At 48.3% G+C, this 14,962-nt stretch overlaps 1 protein-coding gene across 1 annotated transcript in view; it reads right to left on the reverse strand.

The window, feature by feature from the left end:
- Positions 1 to 14,962, reverse strand: part of NUP160 (nucleoporin 160) — an 85,670-nt gene that overhangs the window by 55,286 nt on the left and 15,422 nt on the right. Inside the window, exon 15 of the mRNA XM_088448668.1 lies at positions 12,737 to 12,902. Coding sequence (XP_088304794.1) covers positions 12,737 to 12,902 — 166 coding nt within the window. The remainder of the gene's footprint in view (positions 1 to 12,736; positions 12,903 to 14,962) is intronic.

Consider the following 14,962-nt stretch of genomic DNA (forward strand, 5'->3'; position numbering starts at 1 on the left):
TGCACTTGGGTCCACTCTCCCTATAACCCCACCCCCCAGCCAGAGGCACCTCAGTTTGTAAGTAGCCAAAGGCCGGAGGAGAGAAAAAGAGAGAGAAAACTGGAACACTCTAGAACCATACTCACAGAAAAGGAGACAGGAAACCGGTGACCAGTAACACAGCCCATATGAAGCCAGGTGCGTCAGGGTGGGCGCCCTGTGGACCCTATGGACTTCGTAGAAACAGAGATAACAAAGGTAAGTTCTTACCATATCTCTTGTTTTCTACTTCAGGGTCCATAGGGGGTCCACAGGGTTGACCTTGGGGATGTCCCAAAGCAGTTCAACCAAGGGTGGGGACGCTCCTGTGCTGAGAGGAGAATCCGTCGCCAAAAAGGAAGCATCCTGAGAGGCAAAGGAAACCAATGCCTAGAACCTTAAAAAGGTATGGACAGAAGACCACGTGGACACCTAGTAAGGCAAAACAGCCGAGGCGCCACAACGAGCCGCCCACGAGGGTTACATGGCCCGAGAAAAAACAAGCCTCAACGACAGAAATGCCTACCCATGGGTAGGCCCCTGAGGAAGACATACGAGGCCATCCAGCCAACATTTCATTATAGGCCGGCCATCGTTTCCTGTGAAAACCAGAAACCGCAGACCACCAATAAGGAGTCCGATTACCATAAGGAACTTGAACGGATCATATAAAGCCAAAGAGGCCGGACCACAGTCAATGAGGCCACACCAGCCGAGAAGACTGGGGACTGAATGGCCGTACCATAAGTTCCAGAATAATATGGAACCTAAAAACCACTAAGAAGAAATACAGGGCGAGAGCAACTCACACCCTGACATGATGCCCTCCAGAAGAGGGAGCCATATGAGAACGCTCCCAATTCAGACACTCTCCTGGTTGATTTAAACACCCTGAGAGAGAGAGAGCTTAAACAATAGACCATGTAATGGCTATCACAACCAGCGGTTCCATTGACTGTCCCCGGAGGGAACAAAGAACCACTACTAACTCCCCAGGAGTCCCTAGGGAGGACAAGTGGAGGCATAATCCAGAAAACACTCCAAAGGATGAACTGGATACCCGAGCGGAGCAATTCCATATCTTAACCATACCGACAGTGTAGAGATCCGCACTGTCAGGAAGGCCAGGCCAAGGGTGAAACCCAAGCCAGCCGGAAGGAATGCCAGAATATCTGAAAATCCTGGACACCGGAGGATCGTATCGACAGGTACGATACCATAAGAATTATGTATGCCACAGTCCGTGGCAGATCCCAGCAAAGTCTGGTCTATCTGCTCTAAACATCTCAATGAAGACAGAGCCAGGGAAGCCCTAGGACCACAGTAGGGGCGCAGTCAAAGACAAACGATCCAGGTCCAGGGAAAAACAAGGACCCTGAGACAACAGGTCCAGATAGTGAAGCAGTAGGAACGGAGTATCGATGAGGAGACTCCGAAAATCTTAGTACCAGTGATGTCTGGGACGAACTGGAGCCCCCAGAAGGAAAGCCCCTCCGTCTCGAATTAAACTTCCAAAGACCTCGAGGAAGAAGGGAGACCGGAGGACACAGGTACACAAAGTGGAAGGACCACTTCACTGACAAAGAGTCACTGAAGGTAGCTTCAGTACTCCTGGAGCTTGACTGTAACACCGGTAATGTGTGATCAAGTCAGAAGGCCATGAGGATCAATCCCCTCAGGGAGGCCCCCTCTGCTCACCAGGAGTTGAAACCTCTCTTGGAGAAGAGACTAGTCCCCGGGATGCACGTCGCGACGGCTGAGGAAGCCCGCTTCCCAATGGAGAGCTCCGGGAATAAACACTGCAGAGTTGGCCAGGAGAAGACCCTTGGACTATGTCAGAATGGATGACATACCTGACATTGCCACCCAACTACCAGTGTTGCCTAGATGGAAGTCACTGTTGTGACACTGTCGGACTGAACCTATTCAGGTTTACCGTGACATATGGGTTAGGCCAGAGTGAAGGTCCAAGACAGATTAAAGTATCAACAAGTTAAGTGGCAGGGCAGAAACGACAGACGTCCAACTGCCCCGAAACGAATGCGGACCAGACACTGTCTGTAGCAAAGAACACCCTGGACGAGATGGCCATAGCCACCCGGACAGAGACCAACTCTCCTCCGGAGAAAGTATCATCGTTCGAACAGCGATCCGATGGGAAAAACTCGATCCATCTGGAGGGGAGTCAATTATGGCAAGGCCTGGAATGGAACTGAGCACATTCCACCCTACCAAAAGGTAGACACTCTGGTAGACCGCGCATCACAAAGAGTAATGACATATGTCGAATGCGTAGATATCCGCACACTCCAAGTTGAAGAGTGGAGATCTTGTCTTACGCCAGAAAAATTCTCAGAGTCTGAGAATCCAGCAGTGCTCCCAGATGAAGAGAACCCTGTGAGGGATGTAGGGAGGACTTTTTCTCCGTTGACTAATTATCTGTGCCGAGAAGAAGCCACGGTTATCCTGACCTGGCGGTAAAGTCCAGAGAAAGGAGCATTCGGATACCCTTAACAGGTGAACTGTCAGAAAATCCACAAGGCTGGTAAACCCCGGTGGAGTTGAGGACAGTCCCAAAAGGCAGAGCCCGAAACTTACAAGTGTTGCTGTGGCACAGCAAACCTGAACTCATGCTGATGAGAGGGCTCTGTACGTACCCGTAGGTACGTATCCTGAATACTCAGATATACCCTAAAATCCCCAGGTTCCAAACGTCGGATGATGGAGCATGGACGATTCCACCTGAGTCCAGGCACCGTTGGAATCTGATTCAGGGATTTGAGACAGAGTATAGGCAAATGAGGACCAGTCGGTCACCGCCCCAGAAAGAAAGTAGAACAACCAGTCCCTCACTGAGATAGTGAGGTTGGCCGAAATAGCTCTGCTTACCACAAAGACTGTATAGCTTTCTGGGTTGTAAGGCCCTGATCAGGTCTGAAGAAGGGCCCGTGTAACAATGCCTGTGAGGAGGCTGCCTGAGCAATGAGAGGCCGTTGAGAATCAGTACCTCACTCTGGAAATTCCCCAGATGTAGACCTGTCCCGTCAGGCTGAGGGTATATCCTCAGGTGTAGAAACAGGGTCGTCCGGAAGTCCAGGACTGCTCGGTACTGGATATGGTGGCCGCCATGGAGGCCGACAGCCTAGGAAAAAACAGGCCTTTAGGCTGACCCTGAGGACAAAAAGACTTAACAGAGTTAGTCCGAATGTAGTGGGAGTAGCTAAAGACGGTATCTCCCCATTAGTGATACTGCCAATGATGCAACGATCTTGTCAAGGTCAGGACCAAACAAGATCTTCCCCATGGAAGGAGTGTGCACCTCTGCTTTCCCATAACGCAGCCATAGGGTACTGCGGCGGATACAGACGCCGCCGAAACCCTGAAAGTTAGAAGACCGGCATCCCATGAGGTAATCCCACATATGACCACTGCATATTTTATGTGAGCGGCAAAAGATATTTGAACCTCAGACGTGTTGGAGGGGAAAAACGTCACAAAAGCATCACCATGCGATGGCCATGGTAGGACGGGCAACAGGCCCTGAAAACGAGTACATTGATTTCAGGCAAAGTTACCACCTACGGATCCGTAAAATCCGTCCAGGCCGGGATGGGAGGCGTATTAATGCCTGTAACCCGATGATTAACATACAAATCCATCCCAGAAGGGGATTTCCATTACTTGTGAGGACCCTCAGGGAATGGGAAACAGGAGGCCTTTGTGACTCCTTGTATCTGGCGACAGCCAGACTCCCGCTATGAGATCCACCCGCTGGGCAGAAAACGGGAGATGTATGATACAGGTGCAGGATCGACATTCTCTATATCCAGAATGAACCTGGCTACCAGCCCCAAAGCAGGGATAATAATACTTGAAATCGGCTCCCCCCATGTGAGGGGGAAAGAGCCGAATATACCATCCAGTTCACGGCAGAGCCACTGGTCAGTAACCACAGGGCGTATATCACGCCAATTAGAATTTCGTATAAAACGACATCCACCAGGGTGGCCGTTGTGGTAATCCCTGCAAGGGGAATGACAGACCGATGTGGTATCGGAGGTAATTCATGTACTGTGAAAACCCCGGCGGGGAGCGACAGTCTGTTGCACAGGGGTAAATTGCAAGAAATTGCGAGATACCCCGAGTTCAAAAGGGCAGTATGGTGAAGTAACTCCAAGCGAGTGACGACAATGGGGCCCGCCCAGCGATCCTCAAAGGAGAGGATCCTGAGAAATAAACCGCCCTTTAAGGGGGTCGTGCAAGGGGCCCCGCACCAGATGGTGCCGCATACATAAACGTTTCTGAGTTAAAATCCTCTGCACTAATTCCTGCAGGCTATGACTTGCAGGATAGCAATAATGGGTGCAGTATCGTGTGCAATCTCCTGGTCAGATATATCTGACTATCTTGACGGAAATATTAAGCAGCGCCATACCGGTCCTGACTGACGCTAAGATTAGCTGCAGGGGCCCATTATCAGCGTATGCAACTCACAGTTCCATCTAAAATATGGCAACGTGCAGCACGCAACAGTATGTGACAAACCTCACAGATATTTAGAAATATATATATGTGAGGTCTCAGAACCACCCCAGGTACACCTGTATTAGGGCAGATAAAGAAAAGGGATAGATATACACTGACAGGTGAGAGAAAAAGCAGACAGTCAGCACTAGCATAAGTCACATACAATGCAGAAAAATATATATACATACATAAGCATGACATATAATATACTGCACAATGTCGCTACATTCAACTGCCCAGATCCAGTGTCTGGGAAGGCTATAGCGCTGTGTACACTCACCCAAAATGGCCAGGTACGCAGGGGGACTGGGCTCACTGACATCCTAAGAGTTCTGCAGCACCACAGAGAGAAAATGGCCACTGGAGACCTCAGAAGAAGCGTGGCCCGCGGAGGAAGCAGCTCAGCGACGCCAGACTGTATTATTGAAAGGCGCACTGAGCTGAGGGGAGGAGCCGCTAGACAGGGAAGGCTTCCTCCCCTGGCTAGCAATTAACCCCCCGGGATGCCGGCTCCCGCTATAATCCCTGGTGGGCTGTGGACACGCGGGGTATGCCTCCATGGAGGGGGAGCCCGCCGCCACCGCTAGCGCCTCCGGTCTGTCCCCAGAGACCGGAGGCATAAGGCTGCATATTCACATGTGGATCACCGCAAGCGGTGACCACGCGACTTACCTGTCCCCGTCGATCCGGCAGCAGCCCAGGGATTCCTCCAGAGCCCGGCTAGTACAGACTCTGGGGTCCCGCTGCGATCCCCAGATCTGTACTGGCGTCGCAGCGCCGGCGGGGTGTAGGAGCGGCAGCTCAGACGTCCATTGGACAGTCTGATGCTGCCGCTCTGAAGAGTAGTAAAAAATAATAAAATAAAACTCTTTTAAGCTTAGGGGCTGCTAAGCAGCCCCCCTGCAGTAACGGTGACCCAACTCCGGCCGGGCACCAACTTAAACTGAGGTGCCTCTGGCTGGGGGGTGGGGTTATAGGGAGAGTGGACCCAAGTGCATCCTGGGAGCTAAAAGCTTTAACTGCGTGGTGCCCGGATTTGGTTCCCAACCAATACCCCAAGGTCAACCCTGTGGACCCTGAAGTAGAAAGAGACTTTAGACAAGTCTCCACCTTCCTGTCCGTAGGATCCTTCAGCGAGGATATAGACGGCAACGGCAAAGTAGCACTCCTGATGAGGCGTGTTACATGGGAATCAACCGCAGGCGGAGTTTCCCATTTCTTACAATGCGCCTCCGGAAACGGATAATTGGACGCCAACCGCTTCTGTGGCAGGAATCGCTTACTGGGCGTCTGCCAGGCCACCGCCATGTGATCCGTCAACTGATCAGACAAGGGGAACGCTGCAGAGGTAACCTTAGCTTTTTTAAAACTAGGATACCTCGACTTGGGAGCGGGTGCCTCATCCTCAATCAGAAGAATGGCCCACACCGCCCTAACCAGAGCCCGCACATTGATGGAAAACTTAGTGTCTACCTCCTGGACTGAGGAATCTGAGGCTGAGTCATCCTGCACCTCACCATCATCCGAGGACCCCTCAGAGTCCGAAAAATGCGCAGCCTGCGCCATAACTGTGCGTTTAGATGCCCTGGAGGGCACGTCACTGCGCAACATCGACTGAAAAGCCGAAGATGCTGCCGCCAAATCTTGGACAGTGTGGGAAAGCGCATCCACCCAGGGTGGAGGAGCTGCCACAGGAGCCTGAAACGGCACCACAGCCTGCTGCGCCACAGGGGTGGACTGTATATACATTGGCAACCCCCCATAGGGACCAACAGGCTGAGACCCCGGAGGAGTCTGCAATAATTGTGGGACACCCGGGGAATGGGGGATGGTAGGCTGGGGCAACGCCCTAGTAAGGACGGCAGTCGGGACCGACAGACGGTCCGCGATGGACACCAGCACCTGGGAAAACATCGCCCATGGTGGCTCCTGCGACATAGGTTTAGACGCACCAGGGATCGCCTGGCACCGTCCTGCGACAAATCCTCCCTATCCACTCCTGCAGAACAGCGCCTGCAGGAGAACAATACCGGAGCCACGGAGTGCTCAATCTCCTCCTCAGACATGACAGACTATATAGTTAAATATACAGTTATGACATAGGAAGAAAAACTTGCGCACTCACCAGTGGTACTGTGTAGCACACCACTGTATGTGACGGACCTCACAAATACATGATTTATATAGGCGAGGTCTGTAGAAACGCCCCTCCCCCGCACACCTGTAGGGCTTGTAAGAGAAGGAAAGGGATAGGTATAGGCTGACAGTAAGTAGAAATTAGCACAGACAGGCAGCACTAGCAAAAGTCACATACCATGCAGGAAGATATACTCACTGCACCTTTCCACTACAATCAACCTGCCCAGATTCAGTGTCTGGGAGGGCTATAGTGCTGTGTACACTGTCCTTGTTGGGGGAGAGGTACACAGGGGGACCGGTCTGCGCGCTCCCTGAAGATCTGCGCTGCCACATGAGAAAATGGCCGCTGGAGACCTCAGAGGAGGAGTGGCCCAAGTATCTGCAGCTCAGCGACGCCAGACTACGTGCTGAAAGGCGCGCTGAGCTGAGGGGAGGAGCCACTAGACAGGGAAGGCATCCTCCCCTGGCTAGCATATTAACCCCCAAGGTTGCCGGCATCCCGCTTGCCGCTTTATCCACCCTGGTGGTCTAGTGGTCTGGCGGGGTATGCCTCCGCTGGAGGGGGGGCCCGCCACCACCGCTAGCGCCCCCGGTCTGTCCCCTACAACCGGGGGCATGGGACTGCCTTTAAGAGGAACCCGCGCACCGCCGCTAATCAGCGGTGCGCGGCTTACCTTGCTCTCTCCGGCTAGTACAGACTCTGGCTTCCCCTGCCGCGATCCCCAGTTCAGTGCTGGCGTCGCGGCGCCAGCAGGGAGAAGGAGCGGCAGCGTGGGCGTCTGTACAGACAGCCCATCGCTGCCGCTCTGCAGAAACAAACTATAGTGAAAATAAATTTAACTTAAGTTAACAAATAAAAAGCTTTAGGGGGCTGCTCCTGCAGCCCCCCCCGCAGGGTGACCCGACTCCGGCCGGGCACCATCTTAAACTGAGGTGCCTGTGTCTCGGGGGCGGGGTATAGAGGAGGATGGACCCAAGTGCATCCTGGGAGCAGCTAAAAGCTTTAACTCCGTGGTGCCCGAGGGTCCTGTTATACCCCAAGGTCACCCTGTGGACCCCTATGGACCCTGAAGTAGAAATATGCTTATTGGAAAGTTGTAGTAATCAATTTTGGAAGATTTGCTATCTGGGAAGTCTTCATTGGAGTAAGTGACCTTAGTACACCAAGGGAGCCCCGGAGCGAGAGAGAAATTCTCTGGCTCAGGGACGCACTACAAAAGGGGCGGCTGTCGATGGTGATCGACAGCTCGCACCGTTTTGTAGGCGAGGTGGAGGGGGTGGCTGGCCAAACGGAGGCATTCCGGACGGAACACCTGCCGTTTGGGGGCGGCCCCACTGACATCACTCGTGATGTCAGTGGTGAGCTTCCGGCTCTAATAGAGCTGAAAGCTCACTGGGGCTTGCGGTAGACGAGACCCTACCACAAGGGTCTCGTCGCAAGCCGCGATGGTCTTGACCATCGCGACCATCAACCTGGCCGCTTGTTAAAGCTGTGGGTGGTCGCCCACAACCTAGCGAGCGGCCAGGAGGCCGGCTGTGAATATAGAAGTGGCCTCCCTCATTCAGAGCGAGCGCTCGCATTTTGCGAGCGGCTCTGAATGAGGTCCCTAATACAGGAAGAGTTTAAATATCTGGGGGATGCGGCTCTGGAAGCAGATTTACTTGGGATGACCTTGCGAAGTATTGCAGTTTGCAAGGATTCAGTCAAAGGCATTTCTTGATCAAACTAATCTCTAAACAGTTATACCATTAGTTTAACAAACAGGTAATCAGTCTCTCTCCACGAACATGTTCCTTTTGTGGTTGAGGGGCAACATCCTCATTTAGGGTCATCCTTCTCCATACACAGAGCTGGAAAACAGACAACAAAAACCAGCCTTCAAATTTGGGGGGTGGCTCTCTCCCTCCATTGCTGTTGCCAGGGTCTGTGGTCTCCAGCGGAGGAAGTGCTGAATGCCTTACCTCAGTGACATTAGGATTCAATTGGACAATGCTGCCATAGTATAGTATAACATCCTCAGGCTATAAGGGAAACCAGTAGGATCATGAGCTGTGACGAATAGAATGTTTCTGCCATATCGGCTGTGCTCATACCAGATCACCTAAGAAGCCCTGTCCTGCATCCCGGAGAGTGCTTCCTCCCCCTGCATAACTTACAGCAGATTGCAGCGAGATGGAGAAAGACTTTTACATGATGGACTAACAGTCAATTTACAAGGTGGAGAGATTTTGATAAAGGACCTGCAGATGTCCTTTGTGGACACTATGGGGGCGAATCCAAATGGCAGCGAAAAGTCCAATGATTAAGCCTCTTTCGCCTATTGGACGCAATGTTTTCGCCATGCGTGTCTCCGCTTATCTCCGTATTTGATTCCAAAACAAGCGAAAATGCGGATAGGCGAATGTATTTAATAACGAAAACTAGCAAAAAGGACACCATATTTTGGGGAAATCACTCTGTACAGCAGAAAAGCCTCACTGACCCTGGAAATCAATATAGAAGAGTATTAATAGCCCTAATAAAAGTATTTAGTGATCTTAAAATTAGTCAAATGCCTGTTATACGCATGTTTGCATAAGTGTGGAAAAATAATATAATGCAATGTTTTTTTGTGAAAAATAAGTACCGTAATTAAATCTGGGGTACATGTACAGCTTCTGCAATCTTAAAAACACCTGTCTCAACCTTATTGCCCCGCAAAATACCTGGCCCCCCTACTTTTTACCCATTTTCCAAAACATTTTCAAATTTTCACCCCAAAATTGACATTTTTTTTTGAGGGTGAATTCAGATAATTTTTTTATTTTTTTTGTCTAATTAGTAATCAGGGCGGTGTCCAAAGGATTCTGAATCGTCCACACATTTGTACCCCAAAATATGGATTGGGTACTTCTTTTCTCCTGCCTTTTGCTGGAGAAACATTTTCACCCGTTTTTGCCTATGGAGTTTTCGCCTAGGCAAAAATGTCCTGGAATTGGATACAGAGATACTTAAAAACAGGCGAAAAGCGCAAATCAACGAAAACTTTGCGCCAATTGCAGCTTTTCACCTCTAATTGAATTCGCCCCTATGACGGTTCCTTGTGACTCATCTGATTTATCTGTACCCTACCAGTGGTGATGCTGCCACCGAACGAACCAGAACAGTATGGGTACACAGGCATTCTTAGGGTCTTCCTCTAGAGAGGGCAGCGCTGGACCTGTTAACTCAGGTACTATGGCCCAGATTTATCATCAAGTGAAATTCGTGTTATCACTCATTGCTAATCTTCAATGGTGCTCCCATCAATCAGCTCCTGTCATTTTTCAAACACATAACAGCTAGGAGCCGATTGGTTGGAGCAACATTTAAGATTAATAACGAGTGATAAGAATATCACTCGTTGAGGAGTCTGGGACTATATTACTATCAGGAATTTGAGCAACTGACTTGTTGAAGTCATGACCCTGAAGAATACATGCTTCCCTAATGCAGTGGTGGTTAAGAACACGCTAAGATCTAGAAAGCCGGATTTGGCAAAGAACTATCATAGTTTCTAGAAGACGTATGCCTCTTGGTGAACAGGCCAACTACTGGTTGCTGTAGAGTTCATTAAAGGTTCATCTCTCTGTGCTCAGCCTTTTCCCAGACAACGATGGCACTTGTACATGACGTACATACAGTGTGTTACATACGCGACTACAATACAGTTTTACAGTAGTACTTTGAATGGGATGTAGTGAATATACCGGCGGACAGGATGACAGCTGTCGATATACTGACGCCAGAATCCCAATGCTGCTATCCCAAATGGGATCAGGATACCGGCGCCACTGGAATCCCGAACATAGGATCCAGGTAAGTATTCGCATTAGTCCGGGGAAGGGGGTGTAGGTTTAGGGACCCCCAGGAGAAAATTAGGGTTAGGCACCCCCTCGGGAGACTTAGGTTTAGGGTGCGGGAAGGGGGGGGTTAGGGTTAGGCACCCCCCAGGGAACTTAGGGTTAGGCACCACTAAGTGAAGGTTAGAGGAAGGGGAGTGTTAGGTTACTTACAGTCACCTGTCGGGATTCTGCACCGTTGGACTTGCAGCGTCAGGATTTCATACCCAACCCCTTTGAACCACTAGATTAAGGAATGTCACATCCACTCAATTTAAAGATCATATGTCTCCTAGCAATGTGCATCCGAAGGTTCCAGAGATGGGAGAACTGTCATGTAGATCTCTTTTTCATAAGGATGGAGCGGTTCTTCTGACAAAACCAAGTTAATCAACTGTAGGTGGCTATTAAATTTAATTTAAAATCGGGACACAGATTCCAGCATTCTGCAGAAATCAGTGTATGAAGGAAATAGGAGGACTTCAGTCATTGCTAAGGCATTGCAGATATACTGTATATCAATAGGACGTGCAAGTTTAGAAAAAGACGCATGACTTTTGGTCACCTATGATGCCCTCAAAAGACGTAGGCAGACGACAGCTAGATGGATCACATAGGGGTGGGACTGATGAGTTCCCTGCAATGTAAAGGCATGTTCTGCCAGGTTAGGAAGCCTTTTGTGGATGGCGCAACCATACAATTTTGATATCGGTGCAGCAAAAGATGGCAAGCGGTGTACTGCTACTCTGAGTATACCCACCTGAAATGGCAGCTATGGGACGTCCCGATGGCCCAACGCCCCCAAATTGGATGAAGGAGAAATAGTGTTTTATATACTTATATTAAATCCTTTTTTTTTTCGTAATCGACTGACGAACACCAAGTATTCATCCTGAGTAGGCTTTTGTTTTCTATTGTTAAAAGTTTACCAAGGTTTAGGGATAGATTTCACTGTCACTCTCCAATATAGTCTCTCCGTATCTGTGGTTAGTAAAATAACAAGAGTTTCTTGCAGGATGGGGGTATAGGAGAGACTCGTGGCGGGCAGGGATACCGTGTGTGGAGCATGGCTACACCCCCTCATCTTTTTAGATCTCCTAAATATATTTTGCATGCTCCAGGGAGTGTGGCTATGCCTGTCTGCAGCCCCCCTCCCCCCTTTGGTCAGTACCCCTGGGGCACACATGAGGGAAGAGTTATAATATGTTAAATAGTCCTTATGAAACCTCGCCATGACTATTAACATATAAAAGAGAAAAGTAGTAACAAGGGTGCACTTGGACCAATTCATTAATAAAGGTCAAAACACTTAGTATACATTAAAAATTATTAATGGCAAATATTACTTTAAAATGTGGTGAACAATAAAATAAAATGAGTAATAAAGAACTTGTTCTGCACAGACTATGGTTGCTGTCTTTTTGTCGTTCTTATAATTAGTATGAATTATAATGGCATAATAGCCTGATTCTAATGATGTGCTTAGTCACTGCCTTCAATTTACCAATTGTCAGTGTTATTTACCAGATGATCTTCTCAGTTTATACAGTTTCAATTGCCCACCAGGAAACTGTTGCAGTGATAGGTCAGTTAGAATGTGTAATTAAAATTGTTACAATATAATAATCAGCTACAAAAGTGTCTAATGGTCCGGGAGGGTGGAGTGGAATGTTGCCAGAAAAAAAAGATTAATGTTAACTAGTTCCAAAGCCAGAAAATGCATAGTGGTACTTATAGCCCAGTCTCTTGCCTAACCATTGTATTCAAACATCTAATTTATAAAGCATCCTTGTCAAACTTTATTTCCTTAAAGCAACCTATATTAGTGTAGATGTTACATAAATCATTAGCCACATTCACTATTATGTGATAGTACTGTCCCCTATTTTTAGCTTAGTGTCCCCCGTTGTGTATATACTTCAGTTCCCGCTGTGATACAGCCGCATGTACAGACCGAACAGTGGTTTTCCTCAACAAGTAATACAGACTGATAACAGTCACTGTTAGACGGTACTGAATATTGCTCTATGTTCTACGGAGACAGCTTAACTATTCTCCAAAAGGTGAGTAAAGCGTCCGTCCCAGCTGCTGTTTGAAAGCTGCGCTGTGCCGTACTCGCACAGCCTCCTATTACATTAAAACAAAGCAGGTAAAAAATAAAAAAAACACATGTACACAAAAGTTTACTTACACATCGTTTGCAACCAACTCTTCCAAGATCTGTTTTGCAACTCTCTCTGGCGGTTCCTGATTGCAGCACGCAGACTCTATCATGTATGCCATGTCCACAGACAGATAATCTCCGATCACACGTAAACACTGTATCAGGAAGATTGTGTCACTGGCAAGATCCACATCTGTAATAAGAGAATGGAACATCGGAACATAATACTAGAACACCTGTTTTATACCATGTAAGAGGTACTGTATTCTATTGTGTATTTATGTATGCGTCCTGCCTCTCACACAATTGTTGCCCTGACCCCTTTTTTGTTGTTCTGCATTTGTTGTAATCCCCATTAAAAATGAAAAAAAAAAAAAGCCCAGGAGGACTTCTGTAATTAAATGACCTGGAGGCGCTTGCCTGGGAATTCAAAGACTATTTCTTACTTGAGATATGAATGGAACTCTTATGCTGAAAAGAAACATTTGGTTTGTACAGTGGGAAAAATTATGTTTTTTTTCCCCCCAGATATAGCTCTGAAAAGGGTTAATGGTAAAACGGTAACACAGACAGGGACCTCTACATTCTGTTTCCAAATATGTTAAATACATGACCAAGATCAGACACCACCAAATTACTTGAGTCTCTTCCTGATTAACTGATGGATTCCCATATAGTCTTCATTCTAGCACCTTGCACCTATCAACCTGCGCAGTTCCTCATTCCTGCCTGGGGTGTTGCTCTATGCTCTGGTGCTTCTAGCAGACTCAGCTAATGCAACAAACCACTGATATACAGACCAAAGTGTTCTAGAAGCACCAGAGCAGAGAGCGACAGCCCAGGCAGAAAATAGGAACTACACGGGTTGTGACAGGTGCTAGAATGAACACTATGTGGGTGCTCCACTAAGTTTTCCTGTAAGGATTCATTGAAGATTTGGATCCAAATGTAAATAATTTTGAATAAAGCAGCACGTGGTCATTTAGAATGAACACTACCTATACTGTCTTCCATGTCGCAAGATCAAATATCCTATAACCACTCCGCCCTGTGTGCCCTACCCTGGAATTGCTGCCCAATTGAAGACCACTTCAACAACCAAAGAAGCGGCGAATGATCATACCCTGAAGATGTGAAAATTGCTTTGGATCAAAACTTCCACTCTTGTTAGAGTAACACTTGAAAGAGGTCACATTTAGAAGAACCACAGTCCTCAAACACCTGTGGGTCCATTATTAATGAGGCTTCCCATAATTAGTCATTTCCCTGGGAGGAGTCAGCGATAGGGATGCAAAACTTCCATTCTTCGCGTAGAGGCTGGTTCTAAAGCACCTTCCCAGTAAGTGGTAGGACAGTTGTTGAAAGGGACAGACTAATTGCCATTTTGGACACATGCTTGTCATGCCCAGCCTTGCCTTAATCCTCACCGAAGCCGGGTTTCATGACAAACTAGTTCGAGCACCCACAAGAATTTCTTATTAAGGATCTGGCCCATCCCTGCAGATGTATATATAACACTTAACCTAAAACCACAAATTTACATAGTGCCGAAAGTACCCGACTGGATATGTATTACTGCCAACCAGTCAGGTCAGTACATCACTAGTCACCTTTGAACCATATAAGTTTGTATGTTGTCTTGTGGAAATAGTTTCCAGAGTCCATAAAACCGTGGGTATATTATGTTGACGGTGGGGGGCAAAATTTTGGATGCGATGCTAAAGCTGTGTGGCGTATTATGAATTTTAAGTACTAATGCGTGGCATAGTATTATATGCAATATTTAAATCTTTCCCAATCAACTCCCCAACATGCCCCTTGAATGCCCTGAAGAGCTCCCCACATGCCATCAGACACCTTACATGACTCAGCCCCACCACTGCTCTCAATCTGGCCTTACTTCAGAGCATGAACCCGGATCAAGGGGAACTCCTCTCAGGGAGAGCACTCCCAGGGGGAAGGGGAACTCCTCTCAGGCAGAGCACTCCCAGGGGGTAAAGAAGCTGCCGAAGGTATTCGGTTTGAGGAGAGAGTACCGCGACAGTGGAAAGCTGTGCCGTACTTTCGGTGACTGCATCGCCGATAAGCCAAAGCCCCTGTGGTTAGGATTGCAAACGGCAGTTCATGCTGCATTAACCTATAAAACGGGCAGGGCAAGGCGCCCTGCTCAATCAGCCTGCACTAGGAACAGTAGGTATAAATGGACACCGGCAGTAATATGAACAAAATGGCAAAAATCCCAGAAAATAGATC

This window comes from Taudactylus pleione, unplaced genomic scaffold (assembly GCF_031769625.1).
Source record: "Taudactylus pleione unplaced genomic scaffold, aTauple2 ptg000462l, whole genome shotgun sequence".
NCBI classification, from domain to species: domain Eukaryota; kingdom Metazoa; phylum Chordata; class Amphibia; order Anura; family Myobatrachidae; genus Taudactylus; species Taudactylus pleione.